At 62.3% G+C, this 19,741-nt stretch overlaps 1 protein-coding gene across 1 annotated transcript; it reads left to right on the top strand.

The window, feature by feature from the left end:
• Window positions 1–2,460: 2,460 nt before the first annotated feature.
• EVPL (envoplakin) lies at window positions 2,461–19,670 on the top strand. Its single transcript, XM_024553705.4, has 23 exons — window positions 2,461–2,590; window positions 3,011–3,191; window positions 5,953–6,052; window positions 6,339–6,493; window positions 6,597–6,723; window positions 7,491–7,616; window positions 7,799–7,837; window positions 7,971–8,132; window positions 8,245–8,352; window positions 8,510–8,605; window positions 9,470–9,595; window positions 10,035–10,181; window positions 10,438–10,592; window positions 10,757–10,854; window positions 11,163–11,335; window positions 12,853–13,031; window positions 13,139–13,277; window positions 13,403–13,596; window positions 13,936–14,086; window positions 14,738–14,821; window positions 14,951–15,061; window positions 15,152–15,244; window positions 15,964–19,670. The coding sequence occupies exons 1-23, from the start codon at window positions 2,533–2,535 to the stop codon at window positions 19,402–19,404; spliced, it is 6,243 nt and encodes a 2,080-aa protein (XP_024409473.3). The 5' UTR covers window positions 2,461–2,532; the 3' UTR covers window positions 19,405–19,670.
• The last annotated feature ends 71 nt before the right edge of the window (window positions 19,671–19,741 follow it).

Raw genomic sequence — 19,741 nt, 5'->3', positions numbered from 1 at the left:
ACTCCCCTCCCCGCTTGCCCTTGTCTGCCTGTCCCAGCCAATGGAGGGACCTTCGCTCCTCCTTCGCTCCTCAGCGAGCCAAGGAAGGAAAGTTATCAGACAGCTCGGCTCCCAGGGTCCAGCAGCAGAGCGTTTGTATAAACGGAGGACAACTGCCCGAGACGGCGAAGCTTGTCCCGACCAGGGTGCACACGGGAGCCCGGCAGGTGCCCCCACTGCTCCAGCAGGGAGAAGGAGGCCCTGCCCTCCCGGAGCCCTGTGAGCTGGAGGAGAGCGTGGGCAGCTTCAGCCCTGGAACACCCTCCAAGCTGCCCTCGGCAGCCTGCCTGGGAGCCCAGGCCAGGGGATGGGAGGAAGCTGCCACTTCCAGTCACGGCTGACAGAGTGCTGCACAGAGACTTGGGATCCAGTGATTCCCAAACCTCTCCATCCACAGAAGGAGGAAGTGCCAGGCAAGCAGAAGGCTGCGGCACAGGACAAGAAGCCAGGTGCTGAGCTCCTGCCCGGTTCAGAAGGAGGAGACGTGGCAGGGGCGAGGCCCAGGAAGCCTGCTAGTTGGGGCCCCTGCCCAGCTTCTAGGTCAGAGCTGCCCGACAGACCTGTAATGTGGGCCCCAAATGCAAGCTGCGTCAGCAGTGTTCAGTTTTCTAACAGCTGCATTAAAAAAGTAAAAAAGCAACGGGTGAAGTTAATTTTTAAAAATACATTTCAGTTAACTCTATGTATCCAAACTACCATTCTGACATGTAATCGATATCTAACGTCATGGAGCTATTTTACATCCTCCTGTTACTCAGCCTTTGATGTCTGGTGTGAAACTCACACTGGCCACGCTTCCAGTTCTCAAGGGTCACACGGGGCTCGTGGCTGCTGTGCGGGCTGGCGTAAGTCCACCCCTGCCTTCTAAATGAGCAACTCTTGTTTTTTCTTTTTTTCACATATTTAAAACCCTATGCCTGTCTTTCTTTGTCCCTTGGGGGCCAGGACACAGCCACCGGAGCAGGAGCAGCCCTGGGGGAGGGGGGCGCTGCCTCGGACACAGCAGCTCCTGCTGCTGCAGGTCGGCCTCACCGGGAGCTGGGCTCTGATTTGCTTGGGCACTAGACAGTCACGCCAGGAATCCGGCTCTTGTTTTCCTTGCGGTGAATCAGTTAGTCCTAATCTCTGGGGCGTGTGAGGGCCCCTGTGGCGCTGATTTATTTCCAGGAGGGCTCCCGCACACAGCAGGCAAAGATCCAATGTTCCAAGCCTCAGCCTGGCTGTCTTTCACTACTTGCCCTCCGGGGGGGTGGGGGGGGGGCGCGAGGGGGCGGGCATGTGGTGAAGTCCTGCAGCCCCTACCCTGCCCAGCTCAGCAAGGCCTCTCCTGACTGGAGTCTGGACGTCATCTCCCCCACTCCCTCGCCAGGGCTCTGCCTCCAGTGAGCGCCGCCTCCCAGGAAGGGGCCAGGAGTCCTCGGGGAGGCGGCGGGCTGGTGGGCCGCGTCTGCCTGCGGTTGGGCCTGGCTCCTGGACTCTGCAATCATTTGAACAAGTGGCTCCTTTCTGAGAACAGTTGATTGCAGGTGTGCCATTCTAGTGGTTAGAACTGCTCCTGGTTCCCTCTGAGCCTGTAGGTGTGACTAGTTCCTTGGTTCACCCAGGAACCAAGTGGGGAGAGGGCTGGGGCGGAGGCCGAGTGGCCTCTGGGCCCCAGCTTCCCCCTCACTCCACCACAGCTGGTGGGAGCAGAGCGACAGAGACCCTCCACCTTCCTGCTGCCCACCCCCGCCACTGCCACTGCCAGCCCCACCCCCCACTCTGGGACGGGTGACTCCTGTGTCCCTTTCCCCTGGCAAGGGAGGGGCAAATTCAGTGGCTCACCCATGAGATGCAGCCCAAAGGGACTCAGGCCTTTTCTGTCCCACTGGAGCATGTGGCCAGTCTCAGGCCTCTGTCCTTGGTCCCCCAGCCTGCTGGGGCCTTTCTCCCGTCTCGAATGTTTTCTGTCCTCAGCAAGGCCTGCCAGGGTGTCCCAGCACCCCAGACCCAGCACAATGCACTGCTCCTCTTGCTCCCCTCAAACTCTCTTCACCCCGACAGTAGACTTGAGCTGGGCCAATGACATGGCGGGGGGGCACTCCCTTCCTGCAGACCCAGGGCAGCTTTCTGGGACTCAACATGAGGAAAAGTCCAATAAACTGGCACCTCAGTCAGCCACTGCATCTGACCTGAGAAAAGCCACCAGGGGCCACTTCCAGAACCAAGTCAAAGAGGCAGGAAACCTCAAGGACAGCGGGTTCCCAGGGGCTCGGTCAACAGCACCTGAAGACTAACTCTGGGAGTGAATGGGGGAGGGGCCCAGAGGAGTCCCTGCCCCTCTCGGGTTGTTCTGACTCTTCTGAGGATCCAAGTCTGCTCCACAGAGTCACGAACAGGTGGGACACCTAGCCAGCCAGGGAGATGGAGCAGCAGCACCGCTGGGTAGAGCTCTGAGGAGCCAGCTGGGTGGTCTCCCTTTTAAAATGTACTTATGCCAGTCATCTGGGGTGAATGCCCCTGGCTTCCCCATCAGAGGAGAGCACGGAGCAGAGACATGGGCGCCCTGGTGGTGAGTGGGGAGCCTGGGCCCTCCCGCTGCAGGGGGAAAGCGATAGTGGGGCGGGGGGCAGGGGGCACGCCTGATGGTCCTGCCTCTGCACTGGCTGGAGGGGTTTATTAACCTGATCTCAAGCCCTGAGGCTGGGCCTCTGTCTGTCTGCCTGGACCCTGGTCCCTCATGTGCCCAGCTGCTTCCCCAGCTGGGTGTGACTGCTCCTGGCTCCCTCTGAGCCTGTGGGTGTGACTAGTCCAGACCTTCTCTGGGAGTCGGGCAGGCTCGGGCGCCCCGCCCTCTGGCTCTGCCCTTTCCTCCCAAACTGGTTGTGCAGGAGCGGGTGTGAGTGTGGGTGAGTGTGGGTGCATGCGCAGCTGCCAGGCCTCACCTGCAGAGAGGGGCCTCCCAGAAACTGCCTTTCCTCCCGGTTCCCAGCTGCCCCACCTCGCCAGAGCCCAGCTGAGCCGCCAGCCAGGACACACGCCGCTGCCTGCCAAGTCCAGCCCGAGCCAGCACCTGCCTTTACCACCATGTTCAAGGGGCTGAGCAAAGGCTCCCAGGGGAAGGGGTCCCCTAAAGGCTCCCCGGGCAAGGGCTCCCCCAGCAAGCCCAGCCGGTGAGTGAGACCGGGGATGGGGCCAGGCGGGGTGGTGCCAGGCCCAGGTGCTCCAGCCATCTGGAGGTGCAGCTGGAGCCCAGGGCCAGCCCCATGCTGGCATTCGGTATCCCGAGGCAAAAGGGCCTGGGGGTGGACTCTGTGCCTGTCCCAGTCCTGGCAAGGGGCCAGGGATGGCCTGGGGCTCCTTGCAGTGGGGAGGGGGGTGGTTAGGAGGAGCTGGGGGCCAGAAGTTAAGGCCACTCTGCAGGAGCCCTGCTGGACAGGGGCCTGAGCAGCTGGCTTCCTGCTGGGAGGCGGGAGACTGGAGTGCCTGGCTCCTGTTCAAGACTCTGCTTGGGCTGGGTTGACCCTTGGGACCTGGGCCCAGGGTGGGCAGAAGGCCCAAGGCCAGAGAAGCTGGGAGCTGGGGGGTGGGGGTGTGCTGTCCCCAGAGGCTCACACCACAGGCCTTTAGAGTTTGTTTTTGTTTTTTTATTTTTTCTTTCTTTTGTTGTTCATTTGGCCTTGAGAGTTTTGTCAGAATTGGGGTGATTCCTTTACTCTGTAGGTGTATGGAAGGGGTGCTGTGGGGAAAGGGGAAGGGCCCACAGACCCCAGAACCCCTCAGAGCCTCCTTGGTTCACCCAGCTCTCTGCAGGGCCCCTTCCGGCTCCCCAGAGCCCCATGCTGTGCAGACAGACCTGGCAGGCATTCCTTCTGCTGGCCATCCGCCCCCTCTGCTGGCTCAGGTGGCTGCTTCCCTGGGGTCCCGGGTGTGGAAATGAGAGTGGAGACAGAAGGCCATTATCCTGATAAGAGATCAGGGTGAAGGGCGACAGACTGGGGGCTGGGCTCCTGGGCGGGCTCTGGGCAGACGGGAAAGACGGTGCTTGAAGGCTGTCACTGGAGTGACCTGTCCTGCCGAGGCAGATGCGCTCCTCCCGATGGGAGCAGGGCCCCCGGGGCCCAGGGCCCAGCGCTCACCGCCTCCTGGGCAATGCTCCCCTGGCCCTATGTTTTGGCCACAGCCCCCCAAAGAGTGCCCCTCCTTCCCCTCACGTGTGATCCCCTTGTTCAACGTGTATTTATTGCATGCTACCGTGTGTGCCAAGGCTATGTATCCTGGGCGCTGGGGATGCCCCCGCACACAGAACTGACAGGTCCCGCCTTCGCAGCACTTACATCCGAATGGAATAAAAACTAACACTTACTGAAGCCCTGGCTGGGTTGCTCAGTGGGTTGGAGCGTTGTCCCCGATACACCAGGGTTGAGGTGTTCCTCCCGGTCAGGGCACATACAAGAATCAATCAATGAATGCATCAGTAAGTGGAACAAAAAAGTCGATGTTTCTTTATCTCTCTCCCTTCATCTCTCTCTAAAATCAATCAATAAATACAAGTTTTGAAAAGAAAAGTAACACTGCCTGGGTGCTGACGCTGCGCAGGCTGCATACGGGACGCTTCAGATGGGTCGGTTCTCTTGGTGCAATGAGGCAGATGTTCCTTTAGAACTTGTTTATCCTCACCCAAGCAAGGACATGCTCATTGATTTCAGACAGAGGGGAAGGGTGGGAGAGAGGGAGGGAAACATCCATCGGTTGCCCCTTGTACATGCCCCAGCTGGGACCGAACCTGCAACCTAGGCATGTGCCCTGACCGGGAACTGACCCGGGGACTTTTCAGTTTACGGGACGATGCTCCGAGCAACTGAGCCACACTGACCCGGGTCAGATATTATTAAAGCCCCACTTTACAAGTGGGGAAACTGGGGCACAAAGAGGTCAAGTAACTTGCCCGAGGCCACACAGCAGGAAGGATGGAGAAGGACCAGACCCACACTGTCCCGCTGGAGTTCCTTCAGTCTCTGGGGCACCGCCCCTCTACCTGCGGGGCTTGTCCTCCGCCCTGGTTCCTGGCCCAGCTCTGGGAAGGCTCCCCTTCCCCAAGACTGTGGCCTCCCATGGTGCCGCGCTGCTGAGGCTGGGACCACCCTTCCTTTTATTAGGTCTTCTTGACCCTCTAGGTCCCAGGGAGCGAGCTCATGCACACAGCCGGCGCCCCATTGAGGCTGTGGGCTGAGCATGTGGAAAAGAAGCCTGGGGACCCGGTTCAGGCTCCTGGCTGGCTGCTCCTGGTCATGTGACCTGGAGCAGGTCAGGTCCCGATTTGGGCTTGGAACCCCCAAATCCGGAAAATGTTGGGGTGGCCTGGAAGTCTGTTGGCACTCCCATGCCCCACTGCTGTGTGGCTCCTCTGGATGGAGCTGGGCACAGGCACAGCCTGGGGTGGCAGGGGGCAGGGCGAGACAGGGCTGGGCCGGGAGGAATTTGGGGGGGCATGTGTTGCTGCTCCCCGGCCCCCAGCCAGTTCAGCTGCCCCTCCCCAAGGCCCAGGCACCCTGTCTCAGGTATTAGCAGCTGATCTGTGATTCATTCCCTGGGCTGCCCGCCCTCCAGGCAGGGAGCTGGGTGGAGTTGGGAACTCGCTGCCAGGACAGTGAGGTCAGCCTGCGCCACAGTGCCGCACATCCCTCGGACCCTCACTTTCTGACCCCTGACTGGTGCAGCACTCAGCCCACCTGCCTCCACAGAGTATCTCAGCCTTCTACAGGAGACCAGAGCCCCCAGGGTTTGGACTCTGCCCTCCAGGGCGGTGAGCCCAGCTGCAGGGCGGGCTGGGCCGGGAGGAAGGGGACCCCAGGTGGGTGGGTAGACCTCTGCCCAAAGGGAACAGAGGGACCTTTCCCAACCATGCTGCCCTCTGTCCCCACCACCCAACAGAGCTGCCACCCAAGACCTGGCCCTGCTCATCACCCGCATGCAGGCCAACGCCGACCAGGTGGAGAGGGACATCTTGGAGACCCAGAAGAGGCTGCAGCAGGTGGGGCCTGGGGGCAGAGAACAGGGTGGGAACAGGGGAGCCCCGCAGACATGCCTTGACGTGTCCACTGGTCACCGTGAAGATGAGACAGACAACCTTTGTTCTTCACTGGCCACTCCCCAAACACAATGCAAACACTTCTCTGCTGAGCTTCTAATCTGGGGGGGGGGTCCTAGGGACTCGAGGGGGGTCCAGGCCCCCTGTGTCCTTGAGCTCACGCTGCAGATGCCCTGGGGCTGTGCCTCTGGCAGCAATGGGTATCGAGGATGCGGTGCCCTGCCTGCAGGACCGGCTACACAGCGAGCAGAGCCAGGCCCTGCAGCACCGGCAGGAGGTAGGGCGGAACCTGAAGGAGGCGGAGGTTTTGCTGAAGGACCTCTTCCTGGACGTGGACAAGGCCCGGCGGCTCAAGCACCCACAAGCTGAAGAGATTGAGAAGGAGTAAGTGGAGTGCTGGCAGGCGCTTGGGCTCAAGGACGGAGGCGGCGGGGGTCCCGGAGGAGCCCCCAGCTCAGCCCTGACCTGCCCGCCGTCTCCTTGGCAGCATCAAGCAGCTGCACGAGCGGGTGACCCAGGAGTGTGCCGAGTACCGCGCCCTGTACGAGACGGTGGTGCTGCCTCCGAACATGGGGCCCAGGGTCGACTGGGCGCGGGTGCTGGACCAGAAACAGGTCAGGGGCCAGCCCCAACGCAGGAGACGCCTCAGGGAGCTGCAAGTCACACCCAGAAGCAATCAGAGCCACACAGAGTGCCATCAGGGGCCCCACAGCATGTGTGGCCCTGGAGGGGGTCAGGGGGCTGGGAAGGGGAGAAGGAGGAGACAGTGCAGTCAGGGAAAGCTTCCTGCAAGGGGAGGCTCAGAGGCCTCAAGGAGGTGGAAAGGCTTGGCTGTGTTGGGGAGAAGTGGTGAGGAGAGGACACTGAGGCACCTGCCAGAGGAAGCCTGGGGCAGGGTAGGAGGTGGGGTTCTCCAGGCAGGCAGGCAGAACCAGCTCCGAGCCCTCACCCTGAGTGAGGGACTGTGCTTTGATGCCACACCGAAGGCCATGAAGGGACAGTGGAGAGGCCACGGGCAGGGTCTCGCCAGCCCAGGCTCCTAGAGCACGGCTGGAGGTGTGCGGGCAGGAGGCGCTGAGCCCCGGGCCAGGAGACAGCAGGGCAGGAGATTTTTCAGAGGCTGAGACCCAAACCCTGGGGACCAGTGGGATTCAGGGACTGCAGACATGGTGATGCCAAGGCCTCAGCCGGGGCCACTGGAGAATGGCATGTCCCCAAGGGTGAGCTGCCACTTACCCAGGATACTCTCCTGGCTTGTCCACCCTCTGCCCAAATCAGCAGCTCCACTCCTGCTGATGGGGAGCGGAGAGGGTGGGGGAGGGCGAGGGAGGGCTCTCACTCCAGGACCCAACGCAGAGCTGAGTGGCCGGCCCTTCTGCAGAAGCAGGTCCGGGAGGGTCAGTACGGACCGGGCATGGCAGAGCTAGAGCAGCAGATCGCCGAGCACAACATCCTGCAGAAGGAGATCGACTCCTACGGGCAGCAGCTGCGGAACCTCGTGGGGCCGGTGGGTGAGCCTCTGGCACACGCGTCCCAGCCTCTGCCCCTGTTCTCCCACCAGAGCCTGAGCCAGGCCCTCTGGGGCGAGGGACTGAGAAAGGGGACCCAGTCATCAGGCCAGGGCGTGGGGTGATATCCCGGCGTCCGCCTCTCACTGGGCCTGCATTTTCTCCCCCTCGGTTGAGGCAGGACGCAAACACCATCCGGAGCCAATACCGGGACCTACTGGTGAGCAGGAGGAAGGGCCGGGCTGGTGGTCTGGGAGCAGGGCTGGCCCAGCTGCCTGAGCCCTTGACAGGGCCTGGGTTTCCGGGTGCAGCCTGATGGTGCCTCTCGCTCCCCCTTCTCTCCCCGAGCGCAGAAAGCGGCCTCGTGGCGTGGGCAGAGCCTGGGCAGCCTGTACACACACCTGCAGGGCTGCACGCGCCAGCTGAGCGCCCTGACCCAGGAGCAGCAGCGCATCCTGCAGCAGGACTGGAGCGACCTCATGGCGGACCCCGTGGGCGTGCGGCGGGAGTACGAGGTCAGTAGGGGGTGCAGAGTGGGACGGGTCGGGGGTCGCATGGGCCAGCATCCTCATCCTCACTGCCTGCTTCCCAACTCTCTGTCCCCTGCCCTCCATCCCCACCCCCCAGCACTTCAAGGAGCAGGAGCTGCTGAGCCAGGAGCAGTGTGTGAACCAGCTGGAGGACGATGGGGAGCGCATGGTGGAGCTCGGCCATCCAGCTGTGGGGCCCATCCAGGTGCCAAGGCCTCCGGAACCCTGCTCCCTTGGCCGAGGGCTTCCCAGGGAGGCTGGGGAGAGGGAGAGGGAGACATGGCCCAGGTTGGGGACAGAGGGCAGGGCCAGAGAGTGGGTGCATGGACCAGGGTTCGAGGGCTCCATGCTGCCGTCCCCAGGTCCACCAGGAGGCCCTCAAGATGGAGTGGCAGAACTTCCTGAACCTGTGCATCTGCCAGGAGAGCCACCTGCAGCACGTTGAGGATTACCGCTGGGTGAGCCTGTGGGCTGTGGGCTGTGGGAGGGTTGGGGTGGGAGGTGCAGGGGGCATGGCCACCAGGGCCCCGGCTGGAAAACAGGGGCCTGGAGGACACCATGGGACACACTCGCATTGTGGGAGACAAGACACTTCATGAGAATGACCGAGGTGTGTCTCTTTGGCTAGGTCCCAGAGGGAAACTAATGTGGCTCCTGCAAGCTCAGCAGGGAGGTATCACTCCCGAGGGAGTGAAGGCTGGTTCTTATGAGTGAAGAAAAGTGCCGTGCTCCTCATGCATAAATCATGGAGCACGCACAGAACACACGGCCTGCCTAGGGTGTCGTGGCGATGGGGGGGAATTAAGGAAAAAAGTGTCTAAAATACCTCCTTAGAAAACTTTTTTTGGGTAATTTTCACCCAAAATGTTTTATATACTTTGAGAGAGACAAAAGCCAAGGCGTTTTTTCTTCCTTTTTCTTTTTCCATGTAACCACAATGCCATATCACGCCCATCGGCACAAAATCTGTAATACCACCCAGCTGTGGGGTGTTTCTTTAAAGCACACCCCCAGCTTGCACTTCCCGGCTCCCGTCCCGGCTCCCAGCCAGGCGGGCGCAGAGGAGGCAGCAGAGGGGCGCCCTTCACCCGTGCAGGAAGGGCGCCGCCAGTCTGCGCCCCTGGAGGAAATCCAGTTCAGTGAACCAGGCAGGCCCGTCTGCAGAGCGCTCCCTTCCAAAGGCCCCACTGCCCGGGGAGAACGGCTGGCAGTGTGGGGACAAGTGGCAGTTTGGGTTTAGCCGGTTTGCCTTTAGCTGGCTTGCTGGGCTGGCGGGCGGGGGGCTGCCCTGGGCTCTGCGCTTGACAACCCACTGACCTCAGTTCCAGGGAGAGGCCGACGCTGTCAGCCAGACCCTGGCGAAGCTCAGCGCTGGCCTGGACACCCAGTATGACCCTGCCCCTGGGGGGGCCCCTGGTGCCCCCACGGAGCTGCTACTACAGCTGGAGGTGAGAAGGCCCCACCTGGTCCCCTGCACCCCCCTCCTGGGGATGGGGCTTGCCCAAGTGTCTGGGCCTCACTCCTCCCAGATACCTGGTCCTGCTAGAGCCCTGGCCTGGGAGGGGGACAGGAGGAGGGGGTCACTGTAGCAGGAAGAGGCTGGTGTGTTACCAGCAAGCTCTTCCCCTCCCTGGGCCTCAGTTTCTTCACCTGTAATGTGGCCTCCAGGATTGCTCGGAGCCCCCTCCAGCTCCTACTCTGGAGGCCTGGGTGATTCCCTCCACCCAGCCCACCGAGCAGATCCCAAGATCTCGAGCCCCCAGGGAGGGGCTCCTTTCACTTTGCTGACCTAGAGTCCATCCTCATGAAGGCCAGACCCCTGGCTCTATTGGTGGGGGAGGTACGGGGCAAGCCAGGCCTGAGCCCCCACTGCCTGGAGCCCCACAGGCAGAGGAGAAGAAGCTGGCTGTGGCCGAGAAGACCATTGGGGACCTGCAGCGGCGGAGCCAGGGGGTGGCCCCTTTGCCACAACGCAGGAAGCTGCCCCAGCAGCCTCTGAACGTGGACAGCCTTTGTGACTGGGACACAGGAGAAGTACAGGCTCAGCCCCCCCTGCCCCACCCCTGCCCCACCCCCACTACCGCCGTCCCTGCCCCCGTCCCCTCCAAGCCCTGCTGTGCCTCTGGCCTGTCCCTGTCCCCACCCTGCACCTCCCACTCTGACTCCTGCCCCTTCCCCACCCCCTCTCCCCCTACCTGTCCCTGTCCCCAGCCCCTACCCCATCTTGGCCTCGGTCCCTTCTCCAGCCCCTGCCCGTGGACCTACGTGAGCCTCTCACCCCGCCCCTCAGGTGCAGCTGCTGCGGGGTGAGCGGTACACGCTGGTGGACAACACGGACCCACACACCTGGGTCGTGCAGGGCCCGGGAGGGGAGACCAAGCGTGCCCCGGCCACCTGCTTCTGCATCCCAGCTCCAGACCCTGAAGTCGTAACCAGGGCCTCCAAGTGAGTCTGCCTGGGGGTATCCAGGGGCAGGGGGCAGGCTGTGGGCCCACACAGGCCCTGGGGTGTTGAGACATTGCCGGCCTTTGCCTGGACTGGTATCTGTGTGGGTTGGGGAGAGGGAGCAGGAGGAGGGACGTCCTTCTCTGATTTCCTCCTCCCTCCAGGCTGGCCTCGGAGCTGCAAGCCCTGAAGCAGAAATTCGCCACAGTTCAGAGCCGCCTGAAGGCCAGTGCTGCAGAGCCCTTTCGGCCTGGCCAGCAGGGTACCCAGGGCTGGCCAGGGTGTGGAGGGCAGGCTCGTTGGGATAGAGGGAGTGGACTCCTTCTTTGGCCGCTGCTGAGGGGCTATGATGGGCAAGGGTGGCCGTGGGTTAGGGACGTCTGCTCTGGGGATTCCTTCTCCTGGGTTGGCAGGTCCCTGGGGCTGTCCTCCCTCAGTTAGGTCCTTCCCTGCCCCTTCCCGCCCTGCCCCACACGGGACCCTCTGCCGGGCACTCAGGGACGATCCCCTGAGGCAGACGGGCCCATGCAAGGTCAGCCCTGGGCCCTCACAGACAGCCTGTGCCCACAGCTCCAGCCGGCTCAGCCACAGCTGACCTGCAGGCCCAGAAGCTCCTGACACAGATGACCCGGCTGGACAAGGACCTGGAGAAGATAGAGAAGCAGGTGCTGGCCTGGGCTCGGGCCCCGCTGAGCCGCACCACACCCCTGGAGGACCTGGAAGGCCGCATCCAAAACCACAAGGTGGGTGAGCGAGGCAGCTGGGATGAGGGGCAGCCCCTGCTGGGGGTACGTGAACTAAGCTGGTTATGAGTGTGGGAACAGCCGCAGGGACCCCAGGTTGATGAGAGGAAAGCGCAGCCCAGGGCTCACGCAGAGGGGAACACGGACGGGGTCCTGTCCAGGCCCCTCTGCTCACCACTTTAGGCAATTCGCTTCACCTCTCTGGGCCTGGGCTTCCTCATCCCTGAAAATAGCTACAAAACCCAGCTCATCTGGTTGTCTAGCGGATCACAGGTAGTAAGGCTCAGGAAGGTTCTAGAAGGGCAGGACCCAATAAAGGCCCTGCGACCTACACCCAGAGGCTGAAGGCAACGAGGGCAGTGAAAAGCCTGGAGCATCTTTAGGGTGATTTCTCCCGGGAGGTTGGGGGTGGGGGTGGAGAGTGGGGGGTGGAGGGGGCAGGGTTGTTACCCAAGGCGCCCTGAGGTGCTAACAGTGAAGGGTCCCTTCCTCACCCTGGGGGTGTGGGTGGGGTAGCAGTTTGGGTGGCCGCCTTCCAACCTGGGGTCTACTGTGTATCGATTGCGTTTGGCCCTTTAAAAACTGGGGTCCCATCGTTCACACCGTGGCGCCATTTGTGGCTTTCGCTGTGCAGTCAGCCATCGGTATCGGGAGGTGGCATTTCAGCCGGGTCAGAGGGCGGCGGGGCAGGAGGGCCCCTGGGTGGGAGAGGATGGCCTGGGACGCTGCAGGCTCGGTCCAGCAGGAGCCTGCTCCGAGGTGGAGGTGAGCCTGCAGGATGCTTGCTAGGGCGTCTCATAGGTGCTGCCTGTGGGGTCGGAGAGGAGGCAGGGCCAGAGGAGGCGTTATGCCTGATGCCGTCTCAACAAAGGCCTCTGCTGGCCCCAGGGGACGCTCTGGGTCTGCTGGGGTCAGGGCCTCAGACCTGCGCTACAGCACTGGTCACACTGCCCAGGTAGTCCCCAGATAGGTCCCTGGGTGTTGAAGTCACAGCCTCTGCCACATCAGGGATGCCAGGGGTCCACGGGAAGGAAGCCCAGTTAGGCTGAAAGGGGCAGGGTACGGCACAGCATCGGCCGCTATGACTTACGGAACATACAAGTGAGAAACTGATAGAAGAATGAACAAAAGCCCGAGTGGACAGGGTGAGGGCTTTGCTGCCTGGCCTTCGGCCATGGGGCAGAGGACTGAAGGTTTGCGAACAGGACAGACACACGAAGACCATGGTGCGCAACCGTGTGCCTGGCGCCGCTGAGCTCCTGACACACACGGCGTCATTTCATCCTCCCATCAGTCCCTCATAGATGAGGAGACTGAGGGTCAGAGAGGCCCACCTGCCCAACAGCATCCACTCAGGGAGTAACAGGACCTGGCCCGTCCCAGATCTCCAGCCTGGGCCCAAGCACATTCCCACCACTCTCTCTGAGCTCGTGGGCGGAGTTAGGTCGACCTGGCAGGAGGGCTGGGTGAAACCCACCTGCCCAGAACACAGACCCCTGCCCTCTGCCTCACCTCAGGGCACAGCTCAGCAGCTGCAAAGCCTGGGAGCAGAGAAGGAAGCAGCCCAGAAGGAGTGTGAGGCGTTCCTGTCGGCGCGGCCCGCGGGCCCGGCTGCCCTGCACCTGCCCGTGGCCCTCAACAATGTCAAGAACAAGTACAGTGACGTGCAGGTTCTCTGCAACCTCTATGGGGAGAAGTGAGTGCTCTGGGGGTGAGGGAGGGGAGGGGAGGGCAGGGCAGGGCAGCAGGGGTGTGGCCAAGGGGGTGACTGACCCTCCGTCTCCCCTGGCCTCCCTGTGGCAGAGCCAAGGCTGCCCTGGATCTGGAGCGGCAGATCCAGGATGCAGACAGGGTCATCCGAGGCTTCGAGTCCACGCTGGCACAGGAGGCCCCCATCCCCGCTGGCCCAGGCACCCTGCAGGAGAGGGTCAGCGAGCTGCAGGTGAGGGCCAGGAGGCCTTCTGGCAGAAGGGGTCACAGCCTGAACAAGCTTTCAGGGGCAGGTGGGCTAGATGCACGTCTCACGTAACCATGAAGGTCCCTCTCGCGGTTTCCCTCCTCGCCCAGCGCCAGCGAAGGGAGCTGCTGGAGCAGCAGGCCTGCGTGCTGGGACTGCACCGCGGGCTCAAGGCCACTGAGCACGCGTGCAGCGCACTGCAGAACAACTTCCATGAGTTCTGCCAAGACCTGCCCAGCCAGCAGCGCCGGGTACGGGCTCTCACTGACCGCTACCATGCCCTGGGGGACCAGCTGGACCTGCGGTGAGTGGCTGGACCATCAGGGCTCGGGGCCTGCCCCCACAGTGCACAGCAGCTGCTCCTGGCAAGCTGTGCGACCTTGGACAGGTGACTTTACCTCTGAAATGGGGTAAGAGCAGCACCCACACACTCCCCCAGGGTGGTGCCTGGAAGAGACGTCGGGTCCATCAATCAACGCCCAGCCCCAGCACCAGGCCAGACTTAGGGGATCAGCATGGGGGTCACTCAGGACTCCTGACCTCCCCCAGTGAGGGAGGCGCCCACAGCCTCCTCCGTGCACCCCCTCCCTGTCCCCAGAGGGCAGCTCTCACCCCTGCTCCCGGCCTCACCCCCGTGGTGCAGGGAGAAGATGCTGCAGGACGCCGGCCTCACCTACCAGCAGTTTAAGAACTGCAGGGACAACCTGAGCTCCTGGCTGGAGCACTTGCCCCGCAACCAGCTGCGGCCCAGCGACGGGCCCAGCCAGATTGCCTACAAGCTGCAGGCCCAGAAGGTGAGGGGCTGGGGAGGCAGGCCACACCCACTTCCCTGGCAGCCCCTGCCACAGGGAGAGCAGCCTGGGTGCCTGTGGCCCCCCAGTGGCCAGTGTTCTAAAAGACCTTACAGTTCAGACCACAGAGGCCTGGGTCAGCACCGGGATGGCTCTACTCCGCTCCCACAAACGGCTAGCCCAGCGCCCTTTGATGTGGAAAGTGGGCTCGATGCTCCTGGTGTTCCAACTCCTCCTGCACCCGCTTCCTCATACCTGCCAGGCCCCTACGACACAGTGGCCATGAACCAGGGGCTGGGGGGGACAGCTTGGCCCTCAGGCAGCTCAGGCTGGTGGGAGACTGGCATGTCATGGGCCATGATGCTGCTAAGCACTTGGTGGAGGAGCTAGAGTGCTGTGGGAGCCCACAGCAAGACACGCGTGGGGTCAGGGCAAGGAGCCCGGAAGGAACCAACGTCTAAGCCGAGGCCTGGGGAATAGATAGGGTGGCTGGGTAGAGAGGGTGAAATGTCCCAAGCTGAGGCCACGATGGGTCAGGGGAGGGAAAGGGGCAGCTTCCCATAGAACCCTCCCTGACCCTGCCGGGGGCCCTGGAGGTGCCCATGGAGGTGCATGGTGTTAGCCGAACCCCTGATTCCCCCTGTGCCCGGGCAGAGGCTGCTGCGGGAGATCCAGGGCCGGGAGCAGGACAGGGCCACGGTGTCCCGAGTCACTCAGGACCTGCAGGAGGCCCTCCAGGTGAGCTGTCTCATTCAGCTGGTCTCTCTCTACCCACAGCCCTCCCTCCCCCTTCCAATCCCTGCTCTCCCTCACTGACCACCAACCACCAAACTCTGACCAGCCTGCTGTCCTTTCACCCCTGCTCAGGACTACGAGCTGCAGGCAGACACCTACCGCTGCTCCCTGGAGCCTACCCAGGCAGGGTCGGCCCCCAAGAGACCCCGAGTGGCTCCCCTGCAGGAGAACATCCAGGCCCAGGTGAGACGGGACCCAGTGGGGCACCAGCTCTGTCGCCTCTGAGGCAGGAGCTGACTGTGGTGTCCCGCGCCCTCCCTTTGGCCTCTCCAGGAGAAGCAGCTGACCAAAGCTTATACCGAGGCTGTAGCTGTGCACCAACAGCAGCTGCACCAGCTGGAGTTTGCCAGAAAGATGCTGGAGAAGGTATGGGGAGGGATACCCACTCCATTCCTGCATGAGGCAGCCAGCCCTGTGGTTGAGCTGGCTGTGTTCCTTTCCCTCGCCCCATCACCTGCAGTCCCAGGGTTCTGCCTCCCCCTGCTCTCCCTCCCCAGCAGCTCTCATCTCAGCTGAGGGCAAGATGAGATCTCATTCGATCTCCACCTTAGAGTAAGACCCTGGAGACAGCACTCAAGGAGTCCATAGCTTAGCCACTGGGCAGTCCCCTGGTGCAGACAGGAGAAAATTCCCTCAGTCTTCAGCCTTAGGACCCACTGGTCATCCTCCCTGGGAGACTGGGAGCCAGAGGCTCTCCATGACTCTTGGTGGATGGCCAAGGGACTTGCCAGCTTTTCCTGCCCAGAGGAGTACTCCAGCATCCCCCAGAGCAGTGTGGACCAATTTTGGGGAGCCTGAATGGAAGGGGAAGGGGGAAAGGTTGGAAGGCAACACCTGTCCTATTTGCATATTCCTGTGCAAACTGGCCTGAGCCCTGTCTTGCATCCTAACATCATGGGACTAATGGGTCCTCTCAAAATGCTGCATCCAAGCATCTCAGGTCTTCAGCTCCACCTCCCAGAACCTGCTGGGAGGGATGTCTCAGGAAGCAGAGAGGGGTCTCTGATCTTGAGTGGGAGGAGGAATGGGGCTCATTTGCTTCCTCTCCTCCCCAGTACTCTCCCATTCTTCCTCTCACTCTGCAGAAGGAGCTCAGTGAGGATATCCGGGTGACACATGGTGCACAGCGAGGGTCTGAGAGCCCAGCCCAAGCAGGAAGGGAGTCAGAGGCCCTGAAGTCCCAGTTGGAGGAGGAGAGAAAACGGGTGGCCCGGGTGCAGCGTGAGCTGGAGGAGCAGAGGAGTCAGCTGCTACAGCTGAGGACCCAGAGGCCCTTGGAGAGGCTGGAGGAGAAAGAAGTGGTGGAGTTTTATCGGGACCCCCAGCTGGAGAGCAGCTTGTCCAGGGTGAAGTCCCAGGTGGAGGACGAGGGCAAAAAGCGGGCCAGTCTGCAGGCAGACCTGGAGGTGGCGGCCCAGAAGGTCGTCCAGCTGGAGAGCAAGAGGAAGGCCATGCAGCCACATCTGCTGACCAAGGAGGTGACCCAGATAGAGAAGGACCCCGGCCTGGACAGCCAGGCGGCCCGGCTCAGCAGCGAGCTCCAGCACCTCCGGGGAGAGAACACTGCCATCACTGCCCGGCTGGAGCAGCTGAAGAAGGAGCTGCTGGCCCTTGAGCAGAAGGAGGCGAATGTGAAGGAGAAGGTTGTGGTGAAGGAAGTGGTCAAGGTGGAGAAGGATCTGGAAATGGTCAAGGCAGCCCGAGCCCTGAGGCTGCAGATTGAGGAAGACACTGAGCAGAGGAAGAGGGCAGATGAGGCCGTGGCCAGGCTGCAGGCCCGCATCGAAGACCTGGAGCGAGAAATCAGCACTGTGCAGCCCAAGGTGATCGTGAAGGAGGCGAAGAAGGTGGAGCAGGACCCAGGCCTCATCAAAGAGGCGTCCAGGCTACGGAGCCTCCTGGAAGAGGAGAGGAGTAAGAACGCGACGCTGGCCAAGGAGCTGAAGGAGCTGCAGGACAAGTACAGTGAGGTGGAGAAGCAGAAGCCCAAAGTGGAGCTGCAGGAGCGTGTCCACGAGACCTTCCAGGTGGATCCAGAGACTGAGCGGGAGATCGCACGGCTCAGGGCCGAGCTGCAGAAGACAGCCAGCAAGAGGAGCAGCATGGAGAAGGAGGTGGAGAGGCTGCTGCCTGACCTGACGGTCCTGCGGGCCCAGAAGCCCGTGGTGGAGTACAAGGAGGTGACGCAGGAGGTGGTCAAGCACGAGAGGAACCCAGAGGTGCTGCGGGAAATCGACCGCCTGAAGGCTCAGCTCAACGAGCTGGTCAACACCAGCGGGCGGGCCCAGGAGCAGCACATCCGGCTGCAGGGGGAGCGTGACGAGTGGAAGCGGGAGCGGTCCAAGGTGGAGACCAAGACGGTGAGCAAGGAGGTGGTGCGCCACGAGAAGGACCCAGTCCTGGAGAAGGAGGCTGAGCGGCTCCGCCAGGAGGTGCGGGAGGCGACCCAGAAGCGGCGAGCCACTGAGGATGAGGTCTACGAGCTGCAGAACAAGTACCTGCTGCTGGAGAGGAGGCGGCCGGAGGAGAAGGTGGTGGTGCAGGAGGTGGTGGTCACCCAGAAGGACCCGAAGCTCCACGAGGAACACGGGCGGCTGAGCCGGAGCCTGGACGAGGAGGTGGGCCAGCGGCGGCAGTTGGAACGGGAGGTGCAGCAGCTGCTGGCCAGTGTGGAAGAGAAGGAGGGTCTGCTCAGCTTCCAGGAGGACCGTGACAAGAAGCTGGCCGTGGAGAAGGAGCTGCGGCGGCTGACCTTGCGAATCCAGGAGCTCGAGAAGCGGCCTCCTGCGGTGCAGGAGAAGATCATCATGGAGGAGGTGGTCAAGATGGAGAAGGACCCGGAGCTGGAGAAGTCCACAGAAGCCCTGCGGCAGGACCTGGATCAGGAGAAGACCCAGGTGACAGAGCTGCATCGGGAGTGCAAGAACCTGCAGGTCCAGATTGACATCCTCCAGAAAACCAAATCACAAGAGAAGACCATCTACAAGGAAGTGATCAGGGTGGAGAAGGACCGGGTCCTGGAGGGCGAGCGGTCCCGGGTGTGGGAGATGCTCAGTAGGGAGCGCGCAGGCCGGAAGGGCCGAGAGGAGGAGGTGCAGCGCCTCCGGGAGCGGATCGATAGGGCCGAAGCGCTGAGCAGGACCTGGACCCGGGAGGAGGCTGAGCTCCAGAAGGCCCGGAACCAGGCAAGCCAGGAGTGCAAGCAGCTGCAGCAGGAGCTGCGGGAGCTGGAGAGACAGAAGCAGCAGAAGGTGCTGCAGCTGCAGGAGGAGGTGAAGCTGCTCAGCCAGAAGACAGAGAGCGAGCGGCACAAGGCCACCCAGCAGGGCCAGGAGCTCTCGCAGCTCAAGGTGGCCATCCTCCAGGAAAAGGACCAGATCTACGAGAAGGAGAGGACACTCCGGGATCTGCACACCAAAGTGAGCCGGGAAGAGCTCAACCAGGAGACCCAGACGCGAGAGACCAACCTTTCCACCAAGATCTCCATCTTGGAGCCCGACACAGGGAAGGACATGTCCCCGTATGAGGCCTACAAGAGGGGCATCATCAGTCGAGACCAGTACCTCCAGCTGCAGGAACTCGAGTGTGACTGGGAGGAGGTCACCACCTCGGGACCCTGTGGGGAGGAGTCGGTGCTCCTGGATCGCAAGAGCGGGAAGCAGTACTCCATCGAGGCCGCCCTGTGCTGCCGGCGCATCTCCAAGGAGGAGTACCATCTCTACAAGGATGGCCACCTGCCCATCTCTGAGTTCGCCCTGCTCGTGGCAGGGGAGACCAAGCCCTGCTCCTCACTCTCCATCGGCTCCATCATCTCCAAGTCCCCGGCCATCTCCCCAGCCCCCCAGAGTTCCTGTTTCTTCTCTCCTGGCTTCCCCCTCGGGCTTGGTGATGACAGCTTCCCCATCGCCGGCGTCTATGACACAACCACAGACAACAAGTGCACCATCAAGACGGCCATGGCCAAGAACATGCTGGACCCCATCACTGGGCAGAAGCTGCTGGAGGCCCAGGCGGCCACGGGTGGCATCGTGGACCTCCTCAGCCGGGAGCGCTACTCCGTGCACAAGGCCATCGAGAGGGGGCTGATCGAGAACACCTCAACGCAGAGGCTACTCAATGCCCAGAAGGCCTTCACCGGCATCGAGGATCCCATCACCAAGAAGAGGCTGTCGGTGGGCGAGGCCATCCAGAAGGGCTGGATGCCCCGGGAGAGCGTGCTCCCGCACCTGCTGGTGCAGCACCTGACCGGGGGGCTCATCGACCCCAAGAGGACAGGCCGTATCCCAATCCCGCAGGCCGTGCTCTCCGGAATGATCAGTGAAGAGTTGGCCCAGCTCCTGCAGGATGAGTCCAGCTATGAGAAGGATCTGACAGACCCCATCTCCAAAGAGCGTCTGAGCTATAAGGAAGCCATGGGACGCTGCCGGAAAGACCCCCTAAGCGGCCTGCTGCTCCTCCCTGCTGCGCTAGAGGGGTACCACTGCTTCCGCTCGGCCTCCCCCACCATACCGCGTGCGCTGCGCTGATGGGGCTAAGTCTCAGAAGTCTACGTGGAGGGGGGGGGGTGGTAGGGTGCATGCACCCCTCACCCCAGAGCAGCCTAATCCGGGGTGTGGGTCTTCTGCTGTCTGATCCTGTTCCATCACTCAGCATTCATGGTGTTGGGTCCCGCCCCTAACTTTGGTGTCCAATCTATCCCCAGACCCAGAAACCAGCAGAGCTGTTCCTCCCCAACCCAGTACTTCCAATAAATGCATTCTCCCACGCGTCGTTCACAGTTGGGGATGTAGAGTATGACCCGGGGGCCATGGCCTGTTAGGGCCCCAGCCCCACAGCAGGAGGTGAGCAGCGGAAGGGAGCAAG

This window comes from Desmodus rotundus, chromosome 9, assembly GCF_022682495.2.
Source record: "Desmodus rotundus isolate HL8 chromosome 9, HLdesRot8A.1, whole genome shotgun sequence".
Lineage (NCBI taxonomy): Eukaryota > Metazoa > Chordata > Mammalia > Chiroptera > Phyllostomidae > Desmodus > Desmodus rotundus.
The sequence above is the reverse complement of the archived record's forward strand: the minus strand, read 5'-3'. Positions and strand labels throughout refer to the sequence as shown.

What these genes read in the sequence shown, in the direction of transcription:
- EVPL (XM_024553705.4), top strand. Translation starts at nt 2,533, where the DNA reads ATGCCCCTGGCTTCCCCATCAGAGGAGAGCACGGAGCAGAGACATGGG. An exon ending in TGCGGAACCTCGTGGGGCCG is followed by an intron (nt 7,617 to 7,798) that starts GTGGGTGAGCCT and finishes CGGTTGAGGCAG; the next exon opens with GACGCAAACACCATCCGGAG. An exon ending in CCAGAAAGATGCTGGAGAAG is followed by an intron (nt 15,245 to 15,963) that starts GTATGGGGAGGG and finishes CTCACTCTGCAG; the next exon opens with AAGGAGCTCAGTGAGGATAT.